The following is a 27993-nucleotide window of genomic DNA, read 5'->3' on the forward strand; positions in this document are numbered from 1 at the left end:
TTTACCTTTTCTATTTTATTTTTTTCTGATGCATAAACGGAAATTAGGCTATGCAAAGGAACCCATTCCGTACATCGTTCGTCTACGATCCCAAACTTTATATTATATCTGCAAATCACACTTCCCAAATGTCATGTTCATATTCTCCAGAAGTTTGCATGACCCCATTTCTGTTTGATAAAAAATAATTATCCAGCTTTCAACGAAATTGACAGGTATCAGTCAGTGAGCAAAAATTATTGACATCAAGCGTCTGCTGCATGCACAGTTTGTTGTGCTCCAGCACTTCAATGTTGGATATGAGAAATATAACAGTCTGCATGGGTGGAAAGAGAAAACTCTGGTCTAAGAGACCCCGCCTCTCGAGCCCATGGTCATGCAAGTGCAACAGCAGCCACTACAGCAGCCACCTCTCGAGCCCATGGTCATGCAAGTGCAACAGCAGCCACTACATTTTTTTTAGGCCTACAGTGATGTTATTTTAGTCTGTTGTATAAATATACTATTTTGGTGACATATTTCAAGAATATCACATCAAATATTTTCACCAAAAATAGAATACTTTTAGATTGTTATGAACAAAAAAATAACGGACTTTATGCAGGATCTGTGAGATGTGATAACCTCAAAATCAATGTCAAAGACCATTTACTACCATAATTGGTTGCTCACATGTGAGAGATAATAGGCTGTCATTATGGGAGAGGACCGGACAGAGGCTCACCTGATGATCGTGATCCATCTCCATTACAACATGACATAACCCCACATGCATGTTCTGCATAAAAACCTATCTTCTGCTCTCAGTAATTGTATCACTTTGACTATAGATAGACCTAAGATGCTAGCCTGGTCCCAGATCTGTTTGTGCTTTTGCCTACTCCATTGTCATTGTCAAGCCAAACATAGGCCTATAACTTCCAAAAATGCCCCTCCCAAACTAAACCCTCAGCCACGGTAGCCTATATAGGCACCAACAAACTTTTAAACTGTTTTCTTACCTTTGAATGTGGGTGACCGAGTCATAGCAAGTCATTCTTATTATAGGCCTGGCTTACTCAAATTACTCTACCTTTCTGACTTTTATGTAATGCGATTGATGATCAGATGTTGTTGGATTCAGCACCACAAAGACATAGATAATCTAGACAATTTGAGTCCAAACAATATCTTATCTTTGTTTATTCAGGGATTTTTCATAAAAAAGAGAGATAGAGCTTGCAGGCTATTCACAATGAACACACTGGTAATGCAATAAATAACTATCAAGCAACAAAATAAACAATGTAGACATTTATAATATTTATATTCAGGAGCGATAGCTGGGATAGGAACTAATTTCTCGTATTTTTTGTTTCCTCTACATGCATAGTCCGTAGTTGCTAAGTAACCACTGCAGAGGCCAGAGGCTGCATCACCGAATAACCAATGGATTCTGAAAATGTAATTGCCTTATCGTAGTGTAGATAAACCAAAACGATCATTGAAAATGATGGATGAGGGAACGGAGTTATCACTCACAATTGCGCAAATTGTCCAGCGACTGAAAGGAACTCATTTACACTCTCAAATAGAGAGACAGGCCAAAGTGAGTAGCTAGCTAGCTGCTCTGCAGAACCGAAAGCATTTACCGAAAGGCATGTGCAACAACGAATGTTGTCCTACCTGTCTGCTGCTGTGACATTTAACAGCTGTCAAAGCTATACAAATATTTGCCTTATCTAGCTATAATATTGATTTTACAACCAGTAACTAACTGCTTGACATGCCAAAATATCTAGCTATGTAGCGAATTTGCTAAACTATTTTCTTATTCTATTTAGGAGTGTTTGCATAGACCCGAGATAAAATTAGAATCTGTAAAAGAAGACGTTCGTAATTTTCTCAAAGTATCAGGTAAGCGCGTGATGCAAAATAATTCTTTTGTGGGTAATAGCTAGCAAGCTGTCATGGACTGGACATACATTGAATATCATGCAGGTCATGTTGCAAATGAATGCCTTTATTTTGTGTTGCAGGTTGGGAGAGAAAGCTACAGAATGCAGTATACAGAGAGTTGCACGTGTAAGTGTTTTTTCTATAAAACATGTTTTGTTATGTATAAGCATATAAAATGTATAACATGTACATGCGCGCACAGGCACACAGATAGACAGAGAGAGAGAGTAAGAGATTGAGAGAGATCAGGCAGAGAGAGAAAGGGAGGTGTAATGGTATGTTCCCTTACTGAAGTTTGGTTCTAACTGTTTATATAACATTTATGAGAGGGAATCACCTGAAATGTTCAGCCAATGCTCGTTTAAAACAGACTCCAGTAAAAGTGATTCTGCGCTTTAGTCTTGGCCAAGAGCCACACTCCAAACCAGATCCCAAAACTAGCACTAATGCTCCAACCATCATCCAATGCCAGGAGGTCTCATGCTTTTATCCTCCTGTAATGTCTGTCTGTCTAGACCTATTTGCATCAGATATGGACAGACAGATGCATGTTCGTTGCATTGCTAACATTTATTTTTCAAACAGACAACACTTTTTCAGCTTCTCTGTTTGTATGATCAAATCATGAGTTGTTGTTCAGTTTGACCAAATGTAGCCCGAGTCACCTTAAGTCACTCAAGAGTACCATGGTGTCCTACTGTCGTGAGATGAAAACAAAGTAATTCAGATAGCTGAGTAATCCTTCCCAAGTGCATTTTTACAGTGTTAAACCTACCTTGCCTGAACCAACTGCCTGAACTTGAGGATGGCCAGTTTTTCACTACAACATAAAGAGTTGAATTATGCCTTCCTCTTTTGAACATGAGTCATCCGTGTATGTCCCCGTTTAGGTGACGTGTTTAGATAAAGATGAGTGTTTTATAACACAAGGGCCGTCTTCAATGGACTCGATCCTGTTTTTGTCCTCCAGACGGCCAGAGTCATTTGGTTAGGCTGAATGATAAATGGTCAAAGACAGGAGGCATGAGGTGGTCCAGTGGAGGAACCCTTCTCCTTCAACTGGAGAGATAGCCTTCAGATGGTCTTGGTTGAATGTTCTTTTTCCCCCAGTCATTTGATTGCATAAATAAATAAAAAATCTTCAATATGTTGCTGATAGTAAAGGATCCTACTGTTTTTACGGGTTGATTGTCATGCATTTATTTGACGAAATTAGCCTATTCTCTCTCTCTCTCTCTCTCTCTCTCTCCCCTCCCCCTTCTCTCTATCTCTCTCTTACTCACTCTCTCTCTCTTTCTCTCTCTCTCTAGTCAGCTGCCCCCCAGCCACCCTGCAGCTCCCCCAGAGCACGCCAAGGAGCCGCTGGCGTACATGCGCAAGGCCCAGGTGGGTCTGTCGCTTTCCATCCCTCTCTCCTTCTATTCCTTCTCTTCCTTTCTCCATCACTTCTCATTTCATCATCTCTTTTGTGGTTCTATCTCTCAGATTTGTCTGGTGACTTAGCATAGAAGATATGTTTCAGTTAAGCAGATACATTTTGGTGAAGAAGGGATTTTTCTGCCATTGAAATTCTTGGACTGCGTTTTCTCCGGTAGCCTAAGTCGAAACAGTGTAACAAATATATATATATTTTCGGAATGGAAAAAATGCGTTCAGTGTAAACTTAAATGACTAAAACCAGATATAAAGTATATAGAAAAGATGGGGACCTATATAGTTGTGTGTGTGTGTCTTCCCCTACAGGCAAGCTGGGAGAAGCGTATCCTCAAAAGCCTGAACAGCATGTGCACAGAGCTGGGTGTACCCTTGGCTCGTAAGGTAAATTGGTTTATGACAGCATGTAAAAGGGTACTCAATCTAAGATGAGGTCATCAAGAATGTTCTCAGAGGGCCCTGTGTGTCAGTATATATTTCAAATGTTTGAGGTCTTTCAATCTCAGTGTTAATGTCTTCAGTCTGTTGACAAACTACTTTATTGACAATTCTTAACTTTCTGTTTTGTAGAGGCCAGCTGTGGAGCAGAAGGAGTTGACCAACAAGTGGAACGAGATGGGGACAGACGAACCAGGTCTTTATCTACAAACTCCATGTTGATGACACTGTTTATAAGTGTGGATTAACTAGAGTTATTTTAACATTGCAGGAGGATGTAACCCTTGCCATTGTAATTAAGGGTGTGTGTGTGTGTGTGCCATGCATACTTATATACCTCTTGCGTAGGTGCATTACCGTTGGTTAACGCTGCTTGTGCACAGTACTCTGTGTAACAGAACAGTCTCCTAACAATGCTATCTGAGAAGGGGGTATAATAACATTTACGAGTGTGTGCCGGGCCTTGGCATAAACAGCAGGCCTTGTGAATCCAGAGGATAACCAGACTCCTGGGCCTCGCCTCGCTCCGATAACGAGTGGAACTCCCCTTCCAACCTTAACATGCTCTCTTTCTGGACTGACCATGCACTTGACTTAGACTGAAGATGATAACTTCTAACTGCCTGACTTTGCTGGGAATTCTCTTTCCAGTGAAGACGTTATACAATTTCTCTCCATTGGAGATTACCTAAATTAATGTCTAATTTGCCAACACATACTATGGATGGTTGCATCATCAGGCTAACTTTGATGACCATTGAATGGATATTATCCATTCAGTGGTCACCAAAGTTAGCTTGATGATGCAACCATCCACCCAGCATCTGTGTGTGTTATGTTGTAATTACATTGTTATATCTATGTTATGACTACAATATTATTGTTATTCGCAAGAAAAACTTTAATGCTCCTTTGTCTTTGGCCTTTTGTACAGATCTAAGTCGTTTCAGGCCTGTCTATGCCCCCAAAGACTTTCTGGAGGTAAATGTACTTCATCTCAATCAATATGTTCAGATTGGCGACTTAATACTCCAAATGACTCCATTTCCCATGATTCCCAGGTGCTGATCAGCCTACGGAACCCGAACCATGACAGCAGTGAGGAGGCCAGCGCAAAGAGTCACTGGGGCCTCATCCAGGTGCCCCTCCACGACAGAGGCATACCTCAGATGGTAGGGGAAACACTGTGTGTGTGTGTGTCTGTGTTTGTCTGTGGCGTGCGTGTCTGTCTGTGTCTGTGTGTCGTTCCACAGGTGGTAGGAGAAACACTTGAGCTGAACCATCTGTGTGTGGAAACACTAAGTGTGTGTGTTTATGCATTTATACTGCATCTGTAGAAGTATAATCTATGAGACATCCTATACTTTGGGGCACGTGTCAAATTCAATCCACGGAGGGCCGAGTGTCTTTGGGTTTTCGCTCCTCCCTTGTACTTGATTGATGAAATAAGTTCACTAATTAGTAAGTAACTCCCCTCACCTGGTTGTCTATGTCTTAATTGAAAGGAAAACCCCAAAACCTGCAGATACTAGGACCTCCATGGAATGAGTTTGACTGCCATGCTTTAGGGGAACAGGAACTATATGTCTGTGTGTGTTTATTGATACAGTGCATGTAATACATGGAGCAGTATCATTTACAGTATCTCACTTGAAAGACCTACTCATGGTAAATCCCAGATGATTTGTGTTTAATGATGACTCAATGGTGTTTACTCCAATTTGTATGTTTTGTCCCTTCAGAGAGAGGCCTATTCAGAGCTGAGCCTGACCACGGGGCAGCTGGGTATTGACGACCATACACACGTACCTCCAGGTAAAACTCAACTAACCTGCACTGAGCTAGCGTTCTGTGTCCTGATGAAAATACTCATACTTTTCGGCCTGTAAACAAAGCTTGAAATGGAGAATGATGGATCATTTAGCGGTAATTCATATTCCATATCAAGTTGGACGAACTTCTAGGTCTACAGTAAATTATTCAAAATCATCACATAAAATCATGTTTACCTATCAAATACAGAAATAAATCGGGATAAACAAAGAACATTTCAGTTGATATCTTATCAGTTTGTGTCAATATTTCTCATGACATTCGGCCGTCTGGCATCTCTCAAGCAATATCTGTGTGTCTAAGAAGGATTTAAATATCATTGTATTCAGAGCCTTATGTTTGTAAATCAAACTGATACAGTAGTCCGTTCTGGAAACAGATCCACTTCAGGCTGACAACTGATATATTTTTGTTGTCCCTCTTTTTCCTATCGCCGGGCAGATTTGTTTGAAAGCGAGCATATTCGCATTGGGAAGAAAGGTAAGATAGATAGATGGCTGGTTCATTCGGGATCCTATTTATTTAGTAGTGTGTATCTCTCTTTTTGTCTTATTGTATCGTAGCCAGTTGGTCCTCTCTGGAATATGTCTTCCTGACATTGAAGTGGGACTTTTGATACTGCATGCACTCATGCACGCACACACACACTAGGGCTGGGAGATATGGCCCAAATATATCATAATATTTTTCCGTTTTTTTTAAATATATATACTGTACATTCTAAGTGATTTCAATGGGGCTTTCTCCATTCTGATTGTTTTATACTGTTCAGTCAAACTTCAACCAAAAGTTGATCGAATTTGATATAATTTCTACACTGCCACGTAGGGCTGCACGAACGATATGGGCAAAAAATCGAGGCCTCATCTTTTACCAAATATTGCAATTACCATATGACTTGCGATTTACACTGAGCAAAAATATAAACGCAACATGAGCTGAAATTAAAGATCCCAGAAATGTTCCATATGCACAAAAAGCTTATTTTTCTTAAATGTTGTGCACAAATTTGTTTACATCCCTGTTAGTGAGCATTTCTCCTTTGCCAAGATAATCCATCCACCTAACAGGTGTGGCATATCAAGAAGCTGATTAAACAGCACGATCATTACACAGGTGCACCTTGTGTTGGGGACAATCAAAGGACAATCTAAAATGCCACAGATGTCTCAAGTTTTGAGGGAGCTTGCAATTGGCATGCTGACTGCAGGAATATCCACCAGAGCTGTTGCCAGATAATTCAAAGTTCATTTCTCTACCATAAGTCACCTCCAGCATTGTTTTAGAGAATTTGGCAGTACATCCAACCAGCCTCACAACCGCAGACCACGTGTATGGCGCCATGTGGGCGACCAGTTTGCTGATGTCAACGTTGTGAACAGAGACCCCATGGTGGCGGTGGCGCAGTGGTCTAAGGCACTGCATCGCAGTGCTAGCTGTGCCACTAGAGATCCTGGTTCGAATCCAGGCTCTGTCGTAGCCGGCCGCGACCGGGAGACCCATGGGGCGGCGCACAATTGGCCCAGGGTAGGGGAGGGAATGGCTGGCATGGAGGTAGCTCAGTTGGTAGAGCATGGCGTTTGCAACGCCAGGGTTGTGGGTTCGATTCCCACGGGGGGCCAGTATAAAAAAATCAAAAAAATAATAATGTATGCACTTACTAACTGTAAGCTCTGGATAAGAGCGTCTGCTAAATGACTAAAATATAAATGTTAAATGTTATGGTATGGGCAGGCATAAGCTACGGACAATGAACACTATTGCATTTTATCGATGGCAATTTTAATGCACATAAATACTGTGACGAGATCCTGAGGCCCATTGTGAGGCCCATTTATTTTAAGGTATCTGTGACCAACAGATGCATATCTGTATTCCCAGTCATGTGAAATCCATAGATAAGGGCCTAATGAATTTATTTCAATTGACTGGTTTTCTCATTTGAACTGTAACTCAGTAAAATATTTGAAATTGTTGCATGTTGCGTTTATATTTTTGTTCAGTATAGATTGAAACACTTGGGTGAACTGTTGGAAAAATAATAATAATAATATTATTCTATAGTTAGAATGTAATAGTGGACACTTTGAATACAGTGTTGTTTGACATGACAACGAATGAAAAAGCCAGAGAGGCGTTCATAGAATTAGAAATTAGAATCTCTATGGAGGCGTTATGTGACAGGGTAGGAACCAAGTTTTGGTCAGTGGAGTGGGACCCTATACTCATTGGCTACATTAAATGTTTTCTCTTACTTTATGTAGCTAACGTATAAATGCTTTGCCTATTCCTCTCTGATTTAGAAGATACTCTTGGACAAACAACTTGCTTATTTAGGCCTACATCAGCACTGGTATCAGGCTGTATTAGCTAGTTACTGACTCAGTACATTTATTAGCTAGCCAGCTAACTAGCGATTAGCATTAGCGGCTAACAATTTTAGCCACATCTTGGTAAGAAAAGACAAACTAGCTGCTTGCAGACAGTAAGATACACAAACTAATAGTGTAATTATAGAAAGCTTGTGGATTTATATTAAGAAGCAAAGTGGAAATCAGAATCGTTGTCATCAACATATTGTATCTGCTGCATTGACCATGAAGACTGAAGTCAAGAGTGAACGGTCGGCAAGTGACAGTGGTCAGGCAAGAATAACTGCACTCCTTGAGTGACAACTCAAGTAGCGGAGTAAACTATAAAAATGGAGTGGTATATCACATTTAAAAAGCCAAACATGGAAATACCTTTATAGAAGGTAAAGTAAAAAACCAAACCTGCCCATGCACGCATGAATACCGGTATATACACTACCAGTCAAAAGTTTGGACACACATTTACATTACATTTACGTCATTTAGCAGACGCTCTTATCCAGAGCGACTTACAAATTGGTGCATTCACCTTATAGCCAGTGGGATAACCACTTTACAATATATATATATATATATTTTTTTGGGGGGGGGGGGTGGGGGGGTAGAAGGATTACTTTATCCTATCCCAGGTATTCCTTAAAGAGGTGGGGTTTCAAATGTCTCCGGAAGGTGGTGAGTGACTCCGCTGTCCTGGCGTCGTGAGGGAGCTTGTTCCACCATTGGGGTGCCAGAGCACCTACTCATTCAAGGGTTTTTCTTTATTATTACTATTTTCTATATTGTAGAATAATAGTGAAGACATCAAAACTATGAAATAACACATATGGAATCATGTAGTAACCCAAAATGTGTTCAACAAATCAAAATATATTTTATATTTGAGATTCTTCAAATAAACACCCTTTGCCTTGATGACAGCTTTGCACACTCTTGGCATTCTCTCAACCAGCTTCATGAGGTAGTCACCTGGAATGCATTTCAATGAACAGGTGTGCCTTCTTAAAAGTTAATTTGTGAAATGTATTTCCGTCTTAATGCGTTTGAGCCAATCAGTTGTGTTGTGACAAGAAGGTCAGTCAATCCGGAAAGGGGGCTATACAGAAGATAGCCCTATTTGATTAAAGACCAAGTATATATTATGGCAAGAACAGCTCAAATAAGCAAAGAGAAACAACAGTCCATCATTACTTTAAGACATGAAGGTCTGTCAATCCTGAACATTTCTTCAAGTGCAGTCGCAAAAACCATCAAGTGCTATGATGAAACTGGATCTCATGAGGACCGCCACAGGAAAGGAAGACCCAGAGTTACCTCTGCTGCAGAGGATAAGTTCATTAGAGTTACCAGCCTCAGAAATTGCAGCCCAAATAAATGCTTCACAGAGTTCAAGAAACAGACACATCTCAACATCAACTGTTCAGAGGGGACTGTGTGAATCAGGCCTTCTTGGTTGAATTGCTGCAAAGAAACCACTACTAAAGGACACCAATAAGAAGAAGAGACCTGCTTGGGCCAAGAAACACGCGCAATGGACATTAGACCGGTGGAAATGTGTCCTTTGGTCTGGAGTCCAAATTGGAGATTTTTGGTTCCAACCGCCGTGTCTTTGTGAGACGCGGTGTGGGTGAACGGATGATCTCCGCATATGTATTTCCCACTGTAAAGCATGGAGGAGGAGGTGTTATGGTGCGGGGGTGCTTTTCTGGTGACACTGTCTGTGATTTATTTAGAATTCAAGGCACACTTAACCAGCATGGCTACCACAGCATTCTGCAGCGATATGCCATCCCATCTGGTTTGGGCTTAGTGGGTCTATCATTAGTTTTTCAACATTACAATGACCCAACACACCTCCAGGCTGTGTAAGGGCTATTTGACCAAGAAGGAGAGTGATGAGTGCCGAATCAGATGACCTGGCCTCCACAATCCCCTGACCTCAACCTAATTGAGATGGTTTGGGATGAGTTGGACCGCAGAGTGAAGGAAAAACAGCCAACAAGTGCTCAGCATATGTGGGAACTCCTTCAAGACTGTTGGAAAAGCATTCCAGGTGACTACCTAATGAAGTTTGTTGAGAGAATGCAAAGCTGTCATCAAGGCAAAGGGTGGCTACTTTAAAATAATATAAAATATATTTAGATTTTTTTAACACTTTTTTGGTTACTACATGATTTCATATGTGTTATTTAATAGTTTTGATGTCTTCACGAATATTCTACAATGTAAAAAATTGTAAAAATAAAGAAAAACCCTTGAATGAGTAGGTTTGTCCAAACTTTTGACTGGTACTGTAGTAAAATATGGTATACCGCCCAGCCCTAACACACACACTTGTTTTTCTATCCTCGTGGAGACCTAAAATGGATTTCCATTCAAAATCTTACTTTCCCTTTCCCTAACCCTTTCCCTAACCCTTACCCTAACCTTAACCCCTAAACCTAACCCTTAATTGTAACCCTAAACCTTACACCTAAGCTTAAAATAGAATTTTCCTTGTTTTACTATCCTTGTGGGGACTTTTGGAGATTTCAGGTCCCCACTAGGATAGAAGAACAAGACCACACACACCTTTCACCCCACTCCCATCGGAAACCCCTAAAGGTAGCTCCTGCCATAACTAATCCTCTCCTTCACCCTCTCAAGTGGCCTAGTCTCCCTTACACTTTTGCACTCTACCCTATCCCTGTATGCTGAGCCTAATGTAAACATTAGCGGGGACGCCTCTTATAGGGCTGAATCAGAGTCCAGGCCTGGCCAGGGGACACATAATAACACAGGGACCCATTTTGTATACAACCCCTTAGTGCCCTCACAGTCTGTTCTACATGGGTAGGAATGTGTTTTAACACCGCAAAGGCCAAGGGGACGCTAGACCAAGTGAGGATAGCACTCTAAATGTCGATTAAAGAGGAACAGGAGGGCAGAATGTTTATGTTGGATTGTGTTATTGGCTCTCCGACACCTGGAGTGAGTGGAGTCAAGGGCCATGTGTGTTTGGGACCTGTTGTAGTGGAAGGAGCAAGATGGAAGGTTCAGATTCAGATAGGGTCTGGTGTGATCGGTTGCAGTCAGTTTGTTTTAGTTGTGTGTTTATCAGATGGGGAAAGTTGTGTTGCTATAATGACAGTGAGACATTTTGTTATGGTCCTGGTATGTTTACAGTGGTGTGAGTCAGTGGAGTGTGTAATATATTTATTTTCATTTTGAATTCAAATGAAGTATTTAAATGTATATAAAGGAGATCTCTCTCAGTTGTGATATAATGTAACTACTGCTATACTATTGTTGTATTATGAGTGTATCCTCTGTGTGTGTTGTTCCAGTGGTGAGTGAGCAGGACAGTGCAGCTGCCCAGCAGTACAGTAGACAGGGCTGTCCCACCGGCCTACGAGCTGACCTCTGGGCCCTCATCCTCAACTCCACCAATGAGCCTGAGGTAACGCACACACAGACACACACACAAACACGCTGACTGGTTAAGTGGTTACCAATGTTTTGTAGATTCATGTATCATTATGTTAATGTTAAAGACAATGATGTTGAACCTGCTACTCCGGGTTTTCTCTCCGTCTGCCTGTGTTTGTTATGAACCTGCCAGGCACACACAGCTGTTGCGGTTCCCAAGACCCATGTTTTCTAGGGCTTGAAGTTACTCACCTCTTCCTGAACCTTCTCTTTCACTCTCTGAACCCTCTCCAGTGTTAATGGTTGACATGACCTATCTCCATCATTCACACTGGAAGAGAGGAACTGTTTAGGGGGGTCGTTTTGGTAGAAAGGAAACTCAGGTCATATTTACCTGTGTTGGTTCTTCTCCATACATTGGCTGTATGTTAATGTGGGGGCACGTATGTTTATCCTAATTTATATTTATGAGTGTTTATGGATGTTACCACCTGCGTAGCTTCAAATAAGTTTTCCAATAAAGAAGGTTGCATGCAATTAGATTTATCAAGCATTACAGTTGATTGAACCGTCAACTCTAGCAAAAAATATCTTCATTCCTTTGGCATTAGACATTGTCCTAAAGAAATTCACTTACTGTACATGTAGATACGTATACGTATTTTATAGACTGAATACCCGAATGCCATATGCCTAGTTCATAGTACAGGTTCCTGCAGTTGGAGGCAATCCTCGGGCCATAAATTAGTGGCGCTCCTGTTTACACCATCCTGCCGTAACTCGTCCCAGGGCACTGTGACCGCCAACGTAATCAAACTGGTGCGATTTAGCAAAGTTAGCTCAAACAAGAGGGCCTTCTCCCTGTGTGGCAAATGACCGTGCCCTTCCGCATTTGTATAACCCAGGGATCGGACCCCCGCCTCGCCGCAGGCCGATTAAACAATGCCCCTGCCGTGGGAAGATTGATCCCCTAGGAGAGTTACAGGGATCCAGCGGAGGTCTGTAGAGCATTACCTTCACCAGGCTCGACAGTAGGACAAACAGAGTTACGTTCAGGACAGGAGAGAGGACTATCCACTATCCGTACTCTATGTGTGCCACTAGCTCTAGTCTGTATGACATATCAGGTCACTCAGGATATTGTGTCAATGCACAGAGATTTATGTTAATAGAGTATAACCTAAACATCTTCAAGGACGACCTCCAGGTTGTATTAACCAATCACCACCATCCTCTTAAACAGAACATGCCCACTATGTCCCAGATACCCACCGTCACCCACCACCCATCAACTCTCCGATGACGTAGCCCGCATCCCACAATCCTTCATGTTAATAAGGGCTCTCCAGCGCAGACAGGCTAATGGATGGCAGATGCCTTTAAGGGCCTCGCCCAGGAGACAGGGCTTCCCACGGGGCGATGGATGGAGGTGGTGGGCGGCCATTCTTTACCCACTATGTTAGGCATAGACTCCTTATGTACAGCCACTTACAGCTGGTTTGTGGCACAGAAGCAGCTGTGTACACAATGCCCTTAAGGTACTGGAAGTAAAGCATTGCAAAGCTGTTAAATTGGAATGTCAAGGGTGGAAATGTCAATCCGAAAGTGTTGTTGTGGATATACAGTATTTGCCTTCTCATCCAAAGGACAGGGAGGAAAGTTAATGTGAATGTCAAGTTTAAGTTACATATTAATTTGAATGTTATTGTTGTTTGTGATTGAGAACCTCAGTAAACACAAACACTGCTTCAGGCTGTTTTCTACCAAATAAAAGGGTCTGATTTATTCAAACAATAAATGGATTTGGGTATCCTTATACGTCCTGTGTCTTCTAGTTAAAAAAATAATTAAAATAAAATGTATGACATCCTACCCTGATCACTTGTTACTGTGGTAATATTTGATACATATGATATTATAACTACCTCACATACAACCCATAATAAGACTAAGCAATTAGCCCATTAAAGGAATTATCTGACTCCATAAGATAAATATCAATATGCAAGAGACTATAGTTAAACCATGTGCTATCAAGTATTATGCATTTAGCTGACTAAGATCAAGGAATGGTCATGCAGAGCGAATATCAAAGCAAGTATTATTTAATAACTTATTAATGGATTCACGTACAAGACATAAAGCTTAAGTTACAAAGCATTAACAAGCATTACAAGGCACTACTCTAGGCATTATCAGAGAGAGAGTGAGAGACAAAGAAACCATGGCTTGTGCCGTGGCCCATAGCTCATGAGAGAGAGAAAGAAAGAGAGAGAGTTCATTATCTATTTCACTTGCTTTGGCAATGTAAACATATGTTTCCCACGCCAATAAAGCCCTTTCATTGAATTGAGAGAGAGAGATTATCTCACCACAGCAGTTCAGGAACAAAAAAAAGAGAGAGACAATTAATCTAAGACCCTTTTATAACATCTGAGTTGTTTGGATTCAATATCTGAGTTGTTGACTAATAACATTACTGTAAAGGTAACGAATCAGATATCAGACCTACATGATGGAATCACAACAGAACCTCTGAGGTGTGACAATGGGGGTTGGCAAGAGCAACACAGATAATGCGTGCACACAGTTGATAAGAAGAGCTATGGATGCAAGTACTGACCATCCATGATATCAAAATGATAGTTTTATTAATGTTTTGAGGCTATACAGTGTTTGTTTACAATTAAATTGTTTACAAACATTGGAATAAAACAAGCTTATTCTTTGGGTTCTGGTGGGTTACGACAGTTGAACTAAGCTAATGAGGCATTTATAAGTGATATTCTTCAAGAATTAATGGGTATATGTCATTAATTTAAAAGTCAAAACATTTATGTAGCAATCGTAGATTGCCCCTTTAATGTTTTAAAGGGAATTTTAATGTCTCAAATTGACAATATCCATCTTTGCGTTTTGAATATGTCTGGGAAGCCCTATCTCTTGATTCAGACAAGCAACCCGAACCCCATCTCTCTTTTTCTCCCCACCAGTCTCTGATTGGCAAAGTGCTTGAAGTCTGTCAGCGTTTAGGTTTTATTCCTCTTTTCCTCCCTGTCTTCTGTAGCCTCGTTCTTTTATGATAGCTTTTCTCAGACCGGAGACATGTCTGATGTTAACTATGTGGTGTGAAGTGTTTTAAGTGTTGAAGTACTTCCCATAACACTAACCTTGCCTCTTCGTCTGACTAAATCATGGTCATGTCAATGTCAACAAGCACATAAATTGGACACAATACACAAGGTGGTTTAAGGACATCAGATAGTAGTAATACTTCAATTCAAATAGATTATTGTATCAGAGGGCAAACAGAATTAATGCTGCTGTCTTTAGTTTCATTTAGACCCACTTTCTGTATTGGAATGAGTGGTCAAGAATTTGAATAAATGATGGTCCCATATTATTTGTACATACTGTGGAGGTTGTATCTTTTAGTTTGATGTTATTTGTAAGTGACTGTAAGTGTTTTGTTCGACAGGATGTGATGCATTATGAGCAGCTGAAGGCTGGGGTCATACACCATGACCTGCTGGTGGACAACCTCATCTACAAGGTAGGCTTTGGTGTGCCAATACAAGCAGGGAAACACTTACAACACAGCACATGCAAACACGTGTGGTTGTGGAGAACCTTGGTTTTATTTATTTTCTCATCCGCTATGTTCTTTACAAACTAGTAGTGATGTCAGGTATTTATTTCTTATAGCTTTGTTTTGCTGTCAATTGTCCTTACATTGTTTTCTCCAGGATGTGAAACTGACTGCGAGTAATGATGACTACTACTTTGTGTTTGAAGATTTCCTGTATCAGGTGAGTGTGACTCATCTTCCCTCATCCATTTTCTCTTTCACTCTCTCTTTGGCTCTCTCTCTCTCTTTCGCTCTCTCTCTCAAGCACCTACTCAGCAGAATGACTGTTCAGGACCTTTAAGGCAGCAAAATGTGAAGAATGTGCAAGGGGTGTGTTGACTTTCACTAGCGACTGTATCTGCACATACAATATGTGACGTAGGACACCATTTTCGGGGACCACTTTTGGCTCGTCAGAACTACTGGCAAAAAAGTATACAGAAGTACCAGAGCATCTCTTTAAAATGGAGTTGAGCCCAGCCTCTGATGCACTGTCTCTTTTTGATATTTTTAATTTTAGGTTAGTCTCTCTCAACCTAGACCTGAGCTGTATATTGACAGAATTCTACAACTGCATAGCGAGTTCACGAACAGTCAATATTGATGATTTATCAGTGCAGAGCGGATAAGCCACCATAGAGATTACATAACCTGTCGTGCCACTGCTGTTCAGTAAACCGCTCGCAGCATTCAGCGAAATAGTTGCTATCTTTCAGTTAAACACGGAAGTTAACAAATAAACCAGACTGGAGACATTCATCTGTCACTATAGTGTTGTCTGATGCAAGTATTTATGGACATATGAAATGCGCTGAAATCAGGTTCTTTGAATGAGCACTTGCTCCGAGTATTTTGGTTGATAGGGGTATTCAAAACCATGATAGGGGAGCCTCTATGTTATATACACTCTTAGAAAAAAGGGTGCTAAGTAGAACCATACAGGGTTCTTCGGTTTGTCCCCATAGGGGAACCCTTTTTGGTGCTGGGTATATAGAACCCTCAATGTAGGGTTCTTCAAAGAACCCCCTGTATATGGTTCTACCGAGAACCCTCTATGAAGGTTTCTGCCTAGAACCCTCTATGAAGGTTTCTGCCTAGAACCCTCTATGAAGGGTTCTACCAAGAACCAATTTATCATCTAAAGGTTCTTCCTAGAACCCTCTATGAACGGGTAGAACCCACCAGCCTTATTAGCCTTTAAAATGGTATTATTTATGACAATACATTACATATATCATGCATTTCTTTGAGGGCCTAGTTATACCCTAACACAGTGGAGTTAGGAATCTCATATCAGGCCTGCAAGTCACATTATGCTTGCAAAGTGATGTGTAATTCCTATTGGAATCCAGCCAGAGTTAGGATATCCAACAAGTGGAATTGTTAATCACCCACAACCTGCATTCAGAATGACTGCCAGGATAGCGAAGATTGAATACTGAGACTACCTCAATCATCTAAACTGGAACAGCCATCTCAGTAACTGGTGCAATAAATCCAATTACTAACAGATTGGATTAGTTTAGAAAACAGTATGTTATTTATCTTTGTGTAGCATAAAATTAATAAACCAATCAATGTACATGCAAAAACACATATATTAAAGTAATACAAACAATTCTGAAAATCTCCCTGCAATAGAGCATGCTGGGAAATATTATATATGGTTCTATGTAGAACCGTTCTTGCCTTCCAAAGAATCCTTCTTGCCTCCCAAAGAACCTTTCTTCCAAAAATGGTTCTTAAGATGTTAAAGGTTCTAGGTAGAACACTTTGACTTACAAAGAGCCCTTGTCTTCCAAAAAGGGTTCTTGTGATCAAAACGGTTCTTGGTAGAACCCTATCCCTCTGCAAAGAACCCTTGTGGGTATAATTGTGTGTGTGTAACTATATCTGTTAGAATGGAAGACTGTGTATGTAGGAGTGAGAGTAGTTTAGTCTAGTGGTATTCTATACAGTCTGGTGTCCATGTTATTTTTACCACCTTTATCTCCCCTCTGTGTACACGCTCTAACCTAACACAACCTACATAGATAATACTCAATCTTTTGTATACAGTACCAGTCAAAAGTTTGGACACACCTACTCATTCAAGGGTTTTTCTTTATTTTTACTATTTTCTACCTTGTAGAATAATAGTGAAGACGTCAAAACTATGAAATAACACATATGGAATCATGTAGTAACCAAAAAGGTGTTTAGAAAATCAAAATATATTTTATAATTTAGATTCTTCAATGTAGCCACCCTTTGCCTTGATGACACCTTTGCACACTCTTGGCATTCTCTCAACTAGCTTCACCTGGAATGCTTTTCCAACAGTCTTGAGGGAGTTCCCACATATGCTGAGCGCTTGTTGGCTGCTTTTCCTTTCACTCAGAGGTCCAACTCATCCCAAACCATCCCAATTGGTCAGAGGTTGGGGGATTGTGGAGGCCAGGTCATCTGATGCAGCCCTCCATCACTCTCCTTCTTGGTAAAATAGCCCTTACACAGCCTGGAGGTGTGTTGGGTCATTGTCCTGTTGAAAAACAAATGATAGTCCCACTAAGGTCAAACCAGATGGGATGGCGTATCGCTAGAGAATGCTGTGTTAGCCATGCTGGTTAAGTGCGCCTTGAATTCTAAATAAATCACAGATAGTGTCACCAGCAAAGCACCCCCACACCATCACACCTCCTCCTCCATGCTTCACGGTGGGAACCACACATGCGGTGATAATCCGTAAACCTACTCTGCGTCTCACAAAGACACGGCGGTTGGGACCAAAAATCTCAAATTTGAACTCATCAGACCAAAGGACAGATTTCCACCGGTCTAATGTCAATCGCTCCTGTTTCTTGGCCCAAGCAAGTCTCTTCTTCTTATTGGTGTCCTTTAGTAGTGGTTTCTTTGCAGCAATTTGACCATGAAGGCCTGATTCACGCAGTCTCCTCTGAACAGTTGATGTTGAGATGTGTCTGTTACTTGAACTCTGTGAAGCATTTATTTGGGCTGCAATTTCTGAGGCTGGTAACTCTAATGAACTTATCCTCTGCAGCAGAGGTAACTCTGGGTCTTCTTTTCCTGTGGCGGTCCTCATAAGAGCCAGTTTCATCATAGCGCTTGATGGTTTTTGCGACTGCACTTGAAGAAACTTTCAAAGTTCTTGAAATGTTCCAGATTGACTGACCTTCATGTCTTAAAGTAATGGACTGTCGTTTCTCTTTGCTTATTTGAGCTGTTCTTGCTATAATATGGACTTGGTCTTTTACCAAATAGGGCTATATTCTGTACACCAACCCTACCTTGTCACAACACAACTGATTGGCTCAAACGCATTAAGAAGGAAATAAATTCCACAAATTAACATTTAACAAGGCACACCTGTTAATTGAAATGCATTCCAGGTGACTACCTCATGAAGCTGGTTGAGAGAATGCCAAGCATGTGCGAAGCTGTCATTAAGGGTGGCTACTTTGAAGAATCTAAAATATAAAATATATTTAACACTTTTTTGGTTACTATATGATTCCATATGTGTTATTTCATAGTTTTGATGTCTTCACTATTATTCTACAATGTAAAAAATAATAAAAATAAAGAAAAACCCTTGAATGAGTAGGTGTGTCCAAACTTTTGACTGGTAGTGTATATATATACATACATACATACATCTCCCGTTTGGCATGTCTCTTGTGATGCCGTTCACAGCAGCACTGACGGATGACAATGCGTCTGAGTTTTGAACGACCCTTTCCCCCCTTTTGTTCCATGCTGGCTGAAGACCTAGCTAGCCAGTAACTAGCTAACACCAGACACAGATGAAATGTAAGTTAAGTATCTTTGCCATAAATTAATAGGGAAACGTATAATTATATTTGCTGATACCCTACAGTTAAATTTTGGCACCAGTAGAGTAGCTATCTAGCTATATAAACCACCCCCCTCTGCAAATACGCCTTTTCCGATGTTCGTTACAAGGCGGTATTAAAATGAGAGTTAAGGTGATGTCACCTTGTCCCCTTAATAATGAATCCAAGTGTTTGACATGGGGGAGGGGACCAGTAACTTAATAATTCAACTTTATCAATGTAGAAGCAACAGTCATTTTTCACCAAAGTGAAAGAAAGATTATAGAACATTTTCCAAATTACTAACAAATACAAAACGAGGATGTATTGATTGCGTATGTCTTCACACCCCAGAGTTAATACTTGGTGGAAGCACTTTTGGCAGCCATTACAGCTGTGAATAATATTTTATAAGATTCTATCAACTATGCACAACTCTTAGGGCAACATATATCCATTGTTTTTGTCAAAGTTTCTCAAGCTCAGTACATTTGGTTGGGAATCAATGATGGACAGCAATATTCAAACCTTGTCTCAGATTTAAGTCAGGACGGAGACTGGACCATTCAGGACAAAACATTTATTGGAACGCCATTCTGCACAGCAAATTTGCAAGTGTTAAAATCTCGATGAGTGTGTGTGTTATATCTGAGTGTTGATCAGGGTTAATATCAGTGGGATTGAAATTGACACCACATGCAGTGAATAAATGTGTTATAAATGTTATTTGAATCACAGTGGAATCAACACTGCGTGGTATTGTTGTTACTCGACTGTGTTGAGTTCATTTCCGTTAACTCTCTCAGAATGAAAAAGACGTGAGAGGGGCCTCATTATCATTCTTCCCAGAATGCTTTGTTGCAGGTTGATTTTTAGAATAGTTTGTTTTCATATCTATGTTTCTGCATGAACATTGATTGATGAATTGATCTTACACTATACAAAGATAAATAACTAACATTTTTCTAAACTAATCCAATCTGTAAGGGGTTGGATTTATTGCACCTGTTAGTGAGATGGTTTAGGTAGTCTTGTTTGCCAAGTCCTTCACCATAGCAGTCATTCTGAATGCAGGTTGTGGGTGATAAAATATTATAATTGTGGGATATCCTCCCTCTGGCTGGATTCCGATAGGAATTACTAATCACTTCCCAAACCAGCTTATTGTGATTTGCAGGTCTGATGTGGCCCATGAACCAAGATTTTCAGACCACAATGTGGAGGATAACTAGGCCATAACTAGATGAATAATATATGGTCATAAAGGGTTTACTTTTAATTCAAACACATGCATTTAGCAGTCACTTGGTGAAGGCTTCAGGACTAGGAGTTATTGAATGCAACAACCATGTCTTTGTCACTAACAAACACACTCATGAGTGGGTATCTCTCACATTCACTTGAAAGGCATGCTGAGAAATATGCAAATAAGGATTTACAACCTACAATGTTAAAACCCCAAAAATACTGTAACACTACATGTGTTATTCCTAACACTAAAAAAGTGTTTTACCCCCTTTTTCTCAGCAATTTCGTGATATCCAATTTCGATCTTGTCTCATTGCTGCAACTCCCCAACGGGCTCGGGAGAGGTGAAGGTAGAGCCATGTGTCCTCCGAAACAATGACCCGCCAAACCGTGCTTCTTAACACCCGCCCGCTTAACCCGGAAGCCAGCCACACCAATGTGTCGGAGGAAACACCATTCAACTGACAACCGAAGTCAACCTGCAGGTGCCCGGGCCTGCCACAAGGAGTCGCTAGAGCGCAATGAGACAAGTAAAGCCAAACCCTCCCCTAACCCGGACGACACTGGGACAATTGTGCGCCGCCCTATGGGACTCCCGGTCACAGCCGGTTGTGCCACAGCCTGGGATCGAACCCGGGTTTGTAGTGCTGCGCCACTTGGGAGGCCAATAAAGTGTTAATTTAAGTCGGAATTTGCCACACCCATGGTGTTAGGGACCAACACTCTAGGGGTGTTAGTTTGTGAACACTTTGAAAAGTGTTTGTTTAATACTATTTCAGTGGGTCACATATAATTTCTAAGAAAGTGTTAAATTTAACACTGTGGGTGTTAAAATTCTGATCTCAAATTTACTGTGTCTTTGGCATTAAAAATTGTGTAATTGCCACATGGAAAAATTAAATCTCAGGGTTAGGTTTTCAGAAGACTGAGGCGGGTTTTCCTCAAACTTTTTACCTGGGCTTTGCTCCTTTTCTATTTATTTTGATCCTAACAAACTCCCCCAGTCCCTGCCGGTGACAAGCATAACCATAACATGATGCTGCCACCACAATACTTTAAAATACAAATATTGCTTGATAATCAGAAACAAGGTTTGAATATTGCTGTCGATCCATGATTCCCAACCAAATTTACTGAGCTTGAGCCATTTTGACAAAAACAATGGTTGCCCTAAGAGTTGTGCAAATTTGGTAGAATATAATTCAAAATGATTCACAGATATAATGGCTGCCAAAGGTGCTTCCACCAAGTATTAACTCTGGTGTGTGAAGACATACACAATCAAGACATCTTCGGCCAAAAAAATAAAAATAAAAAAAAGATTAGGAAAATGTTCTAGAACTTTCTTTCACTTTGAAAATTTAGAGTAGGTTGTGTAGATCTGTAGGAAAAAAATCTAATTGAATCACAAAATAGGAAGACTATGCAAGGGTGTGTAGACTTTCACTAGGCACTGTTTTTTCACCACGTCATTGCTCTCTCTCTCGCTCTGCTGTGTGTGCATCTTGGTACCTGTCACTCAAATGGCGAGGGGCTGAAGCTCATTGGCTAGTACTCGAATTGCTAGGGGGCTGGCCCACATGGGGGAAACTGTAGGGAAAATGGCGCAGCACAGCTTCCAGAAAGAAACAGTTGTTTTCAAACTAGGGATTTCGTGGCTAATTGAGGTAAGCCAGTAATTCTGCTAATATCTTATGCATGTATGAACTACACATTGACACATCCAGCCCAAAGCGAGAGGTTTAATTAATACTTAGTAGTTGCCAAAGTTCTGGAGCATGTCTTTAAGTCCAATCAATTGAAGAGTTAAACTGCACTCCTATGGGGAAAATCCCATGTCCGATTCAGCCCACTGGGCAAGAACTGGTAGAATCAACATTGTTTCCACGTCATTTCAACCAAACAAATCAATGTGATGACGTTGCGTCAACGTGGAAAACTGATTGGATTTGCAAAAAGTCATCAGCGTAAAGGCACTGTCTTTGTTTCACCCAACTTTTAACAATTTTTGGTTGATTTCATGTTGAATTCATGTTAGTTAAAAACTCAACCAAATGTAAATCAAAACTAGATGTTGAACTGACGTCTGTGCCCAGTGGGAATAGACTGGAATTGAAATGGAATTGACCCCAGCTCTGCAGTTCATACACAGTCCCCATCTGCTGTGACTCAATGACCTTAACCGGCGAAATCGGTTGATTAAAACATAATTCAGTTGATTGAGCGACCATGTCATTTCCTGAACATAATGCCACACAAGTGGGGCAGAGTCATTGAAATGTATTCCCAATCGGAAGAGAATATGAGATTACCATCTAAAAACCCCTCTCATGTTGTCGTCTGAAAAACCGTGCTGCCACTTGAGTTTCTGTTAGTTTCCAAGTGATTTCTCAGAAGATCCTGGAATGCTGGAGCTGGGCAAGCCAGACGTCTTTTTAATAGACTTTCTCCTTGAGCGTAATTGAAGCAACTCAAGCACAGATTAATTTGCCACTGACCAAATCATATATTAATGTGTATTTTGTGTTTGTGTGTGTGTGTGTGTGCATGCATTTGTGTGTGTCTGTTGTCATAGGTCCTGCTATGTTTCTCTCGAGACACTGCGGTCTTGGAGCACTTCAGCTACAACAGTGCCACTCCTCCCAAATCCTACATTCAAGGTGAGCCATTCTACCCTTGATGGGGATGCATATTATCTCATCTAACTGACAATCATCACAAGTGTTCTTTAAGGGAAATCTCATAAAGGGTATTGATGTCATGGTTGGTTACCTGCAGGCAAGGTGGGAGTTGAGGAGTTTGCTGTGGTGTATCCTCCAAATGGTGAGAAAAGTCCTTAACCCCAAATTCACTTACCAACACACATATAAGTAGCCCTTTATGCTTGTGCTCAATCATTGATTGACTATTCTCAATTTCTCCTCCGTATAGGTGTCATCCCATTCCATGGTTTTTCAATGTACGGTAAGTACGGCTTCTACCTTCTAAATCATAGTACCTGCTAAAATTGTGATCATGAAATAGACCCTTTAAAAAAAGAATCTGGACACCCATTGTATGTAGATCCAGTGCTGAGGTGTTACTGTGTGTCTGTGTCCTCCAGTGGCCCCTCTCTGCTTCCTGTACAACGAGCCCTCCAAGCTGTACAGTGTGTTTAGGGAGATGTATGTACGCTACTTCTTCAGGCTGCATTCCGTCTCCTCCTCCACCTCCGTAAGTTGAACACAGAGAGAGAGAGACGGAGAGGGAGAGAGAGAGGCGAGAGAGTGTGTTTTCTGTCTGTTCTCTGTTCATATTTGTGTTTCTATGTATAGCTATGTCTTTTCATGTATGTTTGTGTTCATGAAAGTATGTCGTATTGATACGGTTGTGTTTCTGTGTCCGTCTGTGTGTGTACTGTATGTGTGTGTGTATTCACATTACTCATGTTATTCCATAGGGTATAGTTTCTCTGTGCCTACAGTTTGAGAGGCTGCTACAGACCCATCTCCCCCAGCTATTCTACCATCTACGGGAGATAGGCGCTCAGCCGTGAGTATACACACACACACACCATATGTTTTACTATCCTTGTGGGGACCTAAAATTGATTTCCATTCAAAATCCTATTTTCCCTAACTCCTAAACCTAACCCCTAATTTTAACCATAACCTAATTGTAACCCTAAAATATTATTTATACTCGTGGGGACGTGGGAAATGTCCCCACGAGGGAGAATTTTCCTTGTTTTACTATCCTTGAGGGGACTTTGGGGGATTTACAGTACCCAAACGGATAGTAATACAAGAACACACACACGTTTGTTTTACTATCCTTGTGGGGACCAAATAAATTATTTCCCATTCAAAATCCTGTTTTTCCTTAACCCCTAACCCTAAACATAACCCTAATTCTAACCCCTAAGCCTAAAATAGCCTTTTTCCTTGTGGGGACCTGCAAAAAGGTCCCCACTTGTCCGAATTTTCCTTGTTTTACTATCCTTGTGAGGACTTCTGGTCCCCACAAGGATAGTAAAACCAAAAACACACACACCCCAACCCATCCTTTATACAACTCTATTGATATGAATGGCGTTAGTTCAAGCATATACCTCCATCTAGTGGACAAATATTACAAATACATTACTTTGTGACTTTGGAAATGGCTGTGGCTTTGAATATGTATGAATAGAATATGTATGATTATCTTTCATTCAGGTATAAAAAGGGAAATGTGAAGTGTACATTTGGGCTCCAATGATGATACATGAAAGAATGATGCGACACTATTCAACTGTTGAATATACCCTCAGGTTGCGTATTGCCTTTAAGTGGATGGTGAGAGCGTTTTCTGGGTACCTCTCTACTGACCAGCTCCTTCTGCTGTGGGACCGAATCCTGGGTTACGACTCACTGGAAATCGTAGCAGGTATGGCAGCACTCACGTGAAACTACTCCTCAATGTAAGAAATGTAATTAATAACACTATCAACTTTGTGACCGTGCATTCTAGTATTAATTAGTTCACTAGTATTTAGAGGAGTGCTATGGTGTTAGGGCTGCATTGATGCTCAACTGTATAGTGGGCATTGACCTCACTTTCCCTTCTCCTCCCCCTAGTCCTGGCGGCGGCCGTCTTTGCCTTCCGGGCTGAGAACCTGATGGAGGTGACATCACTGGCCTCAGCTGAGGTGAGTGTGCTTTTCACTGAGGCCACAGGCAGGTGTCTCTCTCCCTCTGTCTCTCTCCCACACGCACACACACACACTGGCCTCCACTCTGGCCCGTGGTGACTGAAATAGCCCCTGACTCCCAGCCAGCACCAGTAACCCAGTCTTCTGCATGCAGATGCCTTAAAAACGCTGGCTGGTCATTTCAAGCCCTCTGCCCCCCCAACACCCTGCGACCCCTCCTACCCCCCATTAACCGCCACTCCCCCCGAAATGCTCACACCGAAATGTGCACGGGTCATTATTTTGGTGTACACAGGGTGTCTGTCTGTGTGTCTGTCTGTGTGCATGAGAGAGAGGGAGAGAGAGAGAGGGTACAGAGAGTCAGATAGTCCATTTGAGTGTTGTTAAATGTCTATCGGGAAAAGTACAGATTACACGAAAACATACAAAGCACACATATATAGAGCATTGCACCATGAACTTCACATTGCATGGCATACATTTTCCCTCTTAATGCAATTATTCCAAATGCCTTTTACATCAGCCCCAGCCTCATGTCCATGTACCCACTTAAGACAGCCTTTACACTGTCTCCCCAGAGCATTTGACTGACAGCCATAGTAAACCTTAAGGTAAACCTCCCCTAGCCCTCTCTTGCCTTCCCCCTCCTAGGGAGTTAATCCAAAGTGTGACGCACAGGCATCAGGTTGACCTGATGCTAAGATGCTGGGCCACAGTATTTGCTTGCTCATTTACCACCTGGTCCACTGGAGAAGGGATCATAACATGGCTCCTTATTTTTAGAGCCTGTGCCGAGGGCCTGAAATATTAGACCCTTTCTGTAAACATGATAGGGCCCTAAATGTAATCCCAAAAGGCCAGGCTGGGAGAATTGCATATTCCCTGCATGAAGCCTACAAGGGGAATCTGCAGCTCAATAGTGTTTAAAAAATAGTCACTAAAAATAGTTTCTGGAAAAACGTTATTACATGGAACCTTATTACATCCACTGGTTGGTTGGTGTGAGTCTGCTGTTGGTCAGGGAGTGTGTGTCAGCGTTTTGACAAAATGGCCGCTTAATGAACGTGTGTTCTCTTTGACGACCTCCCTTACCGCAGGCCGTCCTCGCCGACCTTTCAACTCTGAAGGTCATGCCCCTCATTCAGATCTTCCTGTTCGCCACTGTCATCTGAGGACCTGCGTGTGTGTGTGTGAGACGTGTGTGCACTCACCGGAGGAGACGTGAACAATTGCCTGTGCAGTCAAGCTGTTACCATGCCAACGCCAGTGATCGTCTGTCAGAGTCAGAGATGCCAACCACACCGTATATGGAATATGAAAAGGCAAAAAAAGACCCTGAAACCTTGTATATCCATTTCGCCATATTCCTTTCACTGTGTCAAAGCTGCATGTCCCTCTGCATGCACGCCACAGAAATAGTTATCACCATGTATCATATTATTAGATATATTATACAGTATGTAAGTATAGCCCTCAGATAAGCTAAGCAAATCTTACCTGCTTAAGCTATGCCCTCTAAGTAAGATGATACATATGCCAATGCTTGGGACCAGCTTGATGAGTCTATTGGAAGCTGGATTACATGGAACAGTATTGTATTGGGTTGTAATTGGCAGTGTGAAAGAGGAAACCCACTGGGCAAAAACTGGTTGAATCAATGTTGTTTCCATGTCATTTTAACAAAACAATTCAATGTGATGACATTGAATCAAAGTGTTAAACTAATTGAATTAGCAAAAAGTCATCAACCTTAGGGAATTTTGTCATTTTTTCACCCATCTTTTCACCTAAATCCAATGACATGGTGACAGTTTTTGTTGATTTCACATTAGTTGACAACTCAACCAAATGTAAATCAAAACTAGATGTTGAAATTATGTCTGTGCCCAGTGGGAAGTAGTTGTAGCTATCTACAGTGTGACCATTGATGTGTTAAGGGGTGTTTAATGGGGTTTTAAAATGTATATTTTCATGAAGCACTCCTTGCAATAATAATCAAGTGTTAGTGTCGGTTTCCTCAAGAACATTATCTCTGTTAATTCATTATCTAAGTCATAATTAATAAGTCTTAAACAAATATTCTAATGTTAGTTTTTAATATGCAAGATATTATAAGATATGACTTCTGTATATATGCATTACAACACTGTTTTTGTCTCAGTATTGTTTTTATTGTTTTTGTTTTTAATTGTGAAAATTATAATTGAAGCACCTTTGTTTGAATTGCTCTTTTATGTAATTATTGTAAAATGTTTATGGATTTCATGAATTATTGCGTTCACATGCTATATTTGTATTTTTGTCTCGCCCTATTATTTGATCCCTTACCCTATTTTGTTCAGTTTTGTGCCCATTGTCAAATGTATGTGCCCAGATGACGTATTTTTTATTTACAGTTTAATTTCAGGTTTTTCTTACATTTTACCCCTACCCAATAAGGTCAATGTCTCGGAGTTAAGGGGGCATCAATCATAGCATCATAGCTTAGTTTTGTTTTTCAATGCTCATTCAATTAAAATAAAGTCATGAAACCTAGATCCACTAGTTTGTATTTTCAATTTTGACTTTACCTCTGTAGTATTGTATTCAGACTCATTAACAGACTCATTATTCCTTAGCCCTTCACTAAGAAGTAACATATATATGTAACATATGGCCCCTAGATCTCTGTTTGACAGCCTCCTTCCATTCTGCAACAGCAGTAGAAATGTGGTCATGCATGCTGCATCGTCTTTTTGGATAGGGTAAATATTTGGATGTGGCGTACTGTACTTTGGCAGCTCACCAGAGCATTGAGCCTGAGGAGTCGGTAGGCAGAATCAGTAATTGACAGGTAGCAGCACTGAGCAACTACACATTATCTGCCCCCCAGTACCACCCTAGCATCTGCTCTGCCTTTGCTTTGGCTGCCTTCCCCCGATCCATTCTGTGTGCTCGTATCAAATTATGCTGTTCCTTTTTTTGCTGCCCTCCTTCTTTCCCTCTCTCTCCCTCATGCTAGTCCTTGCGACTTAGTCATGCCTGGTACATCTGCCACCTGTTCACCCGGACTCCCACAGCCTTTCCTGCTTAATGCACCCCCCGGGGGCCAGTGACTTCTTATCAGCCACCCTTTGTTCTCCCTGGTCTGGACTAGCCACCACTGTTGGCACCCTTGTGGTTGAAACAATGCTCTACAGGAGTGATGTGCCA

General features: G+C 41.1%; 1 protein-coding gene across 1 annotated transcript; it reads left to right on the forward strand.

Moving 5' to 3' along the window:
- Positions 1-1489: 1489 nt before the first annotated feature.
- On the forward strand, positions 1490-27337 carry LOC311112842 (TBC1 domain family member 19-like; the record flags this gene model as incomplete). The annotated part of the gene is made up of 21 exons (XM_084155973.1): positions 1490-1588; positions 1824-1896; positions 2019-2064; positions 3249-3324; positions 3682-3756; positions 3943-4006; positions 4745-4791; positions 4872-4982; positions 5553-5625; positions 6085-6123; positions 11339-11451; positions 14899-14973; positions 15167-15229; positions 22705-22789; positions 22908-22952; positions 23061-23093; positions 23233-23342; positions 23569-23660; positions 24421-24536; positions 24728-24798; positions 25899-27337. The coding sequence occupies 21 exons, from the start codon at positions 1490-1492 to the stop codon at positions 25971-25973; spliced, it is 1581 nt and encodes a 526-aa protein (XP_084012099.1). The 3' UTR covers positions 25974-27337.
- Positions 27338-27993: the final 656 nt, after the last annotated feature.

The sequence above is a fragment of the Coregonus lavaretus genome (genome assembly GCF_964263955.1).
Source record: "Coregonus lavaretus genome assembly, chromosome: 39".
NCBI classification, from domain to species: domain Eukaryota; kingdom Metazoa; phylum Chordata; class Actinopteri; order Salmoniformes; family Salmonidae; genus Coregonus; species Coregonus lavaretus.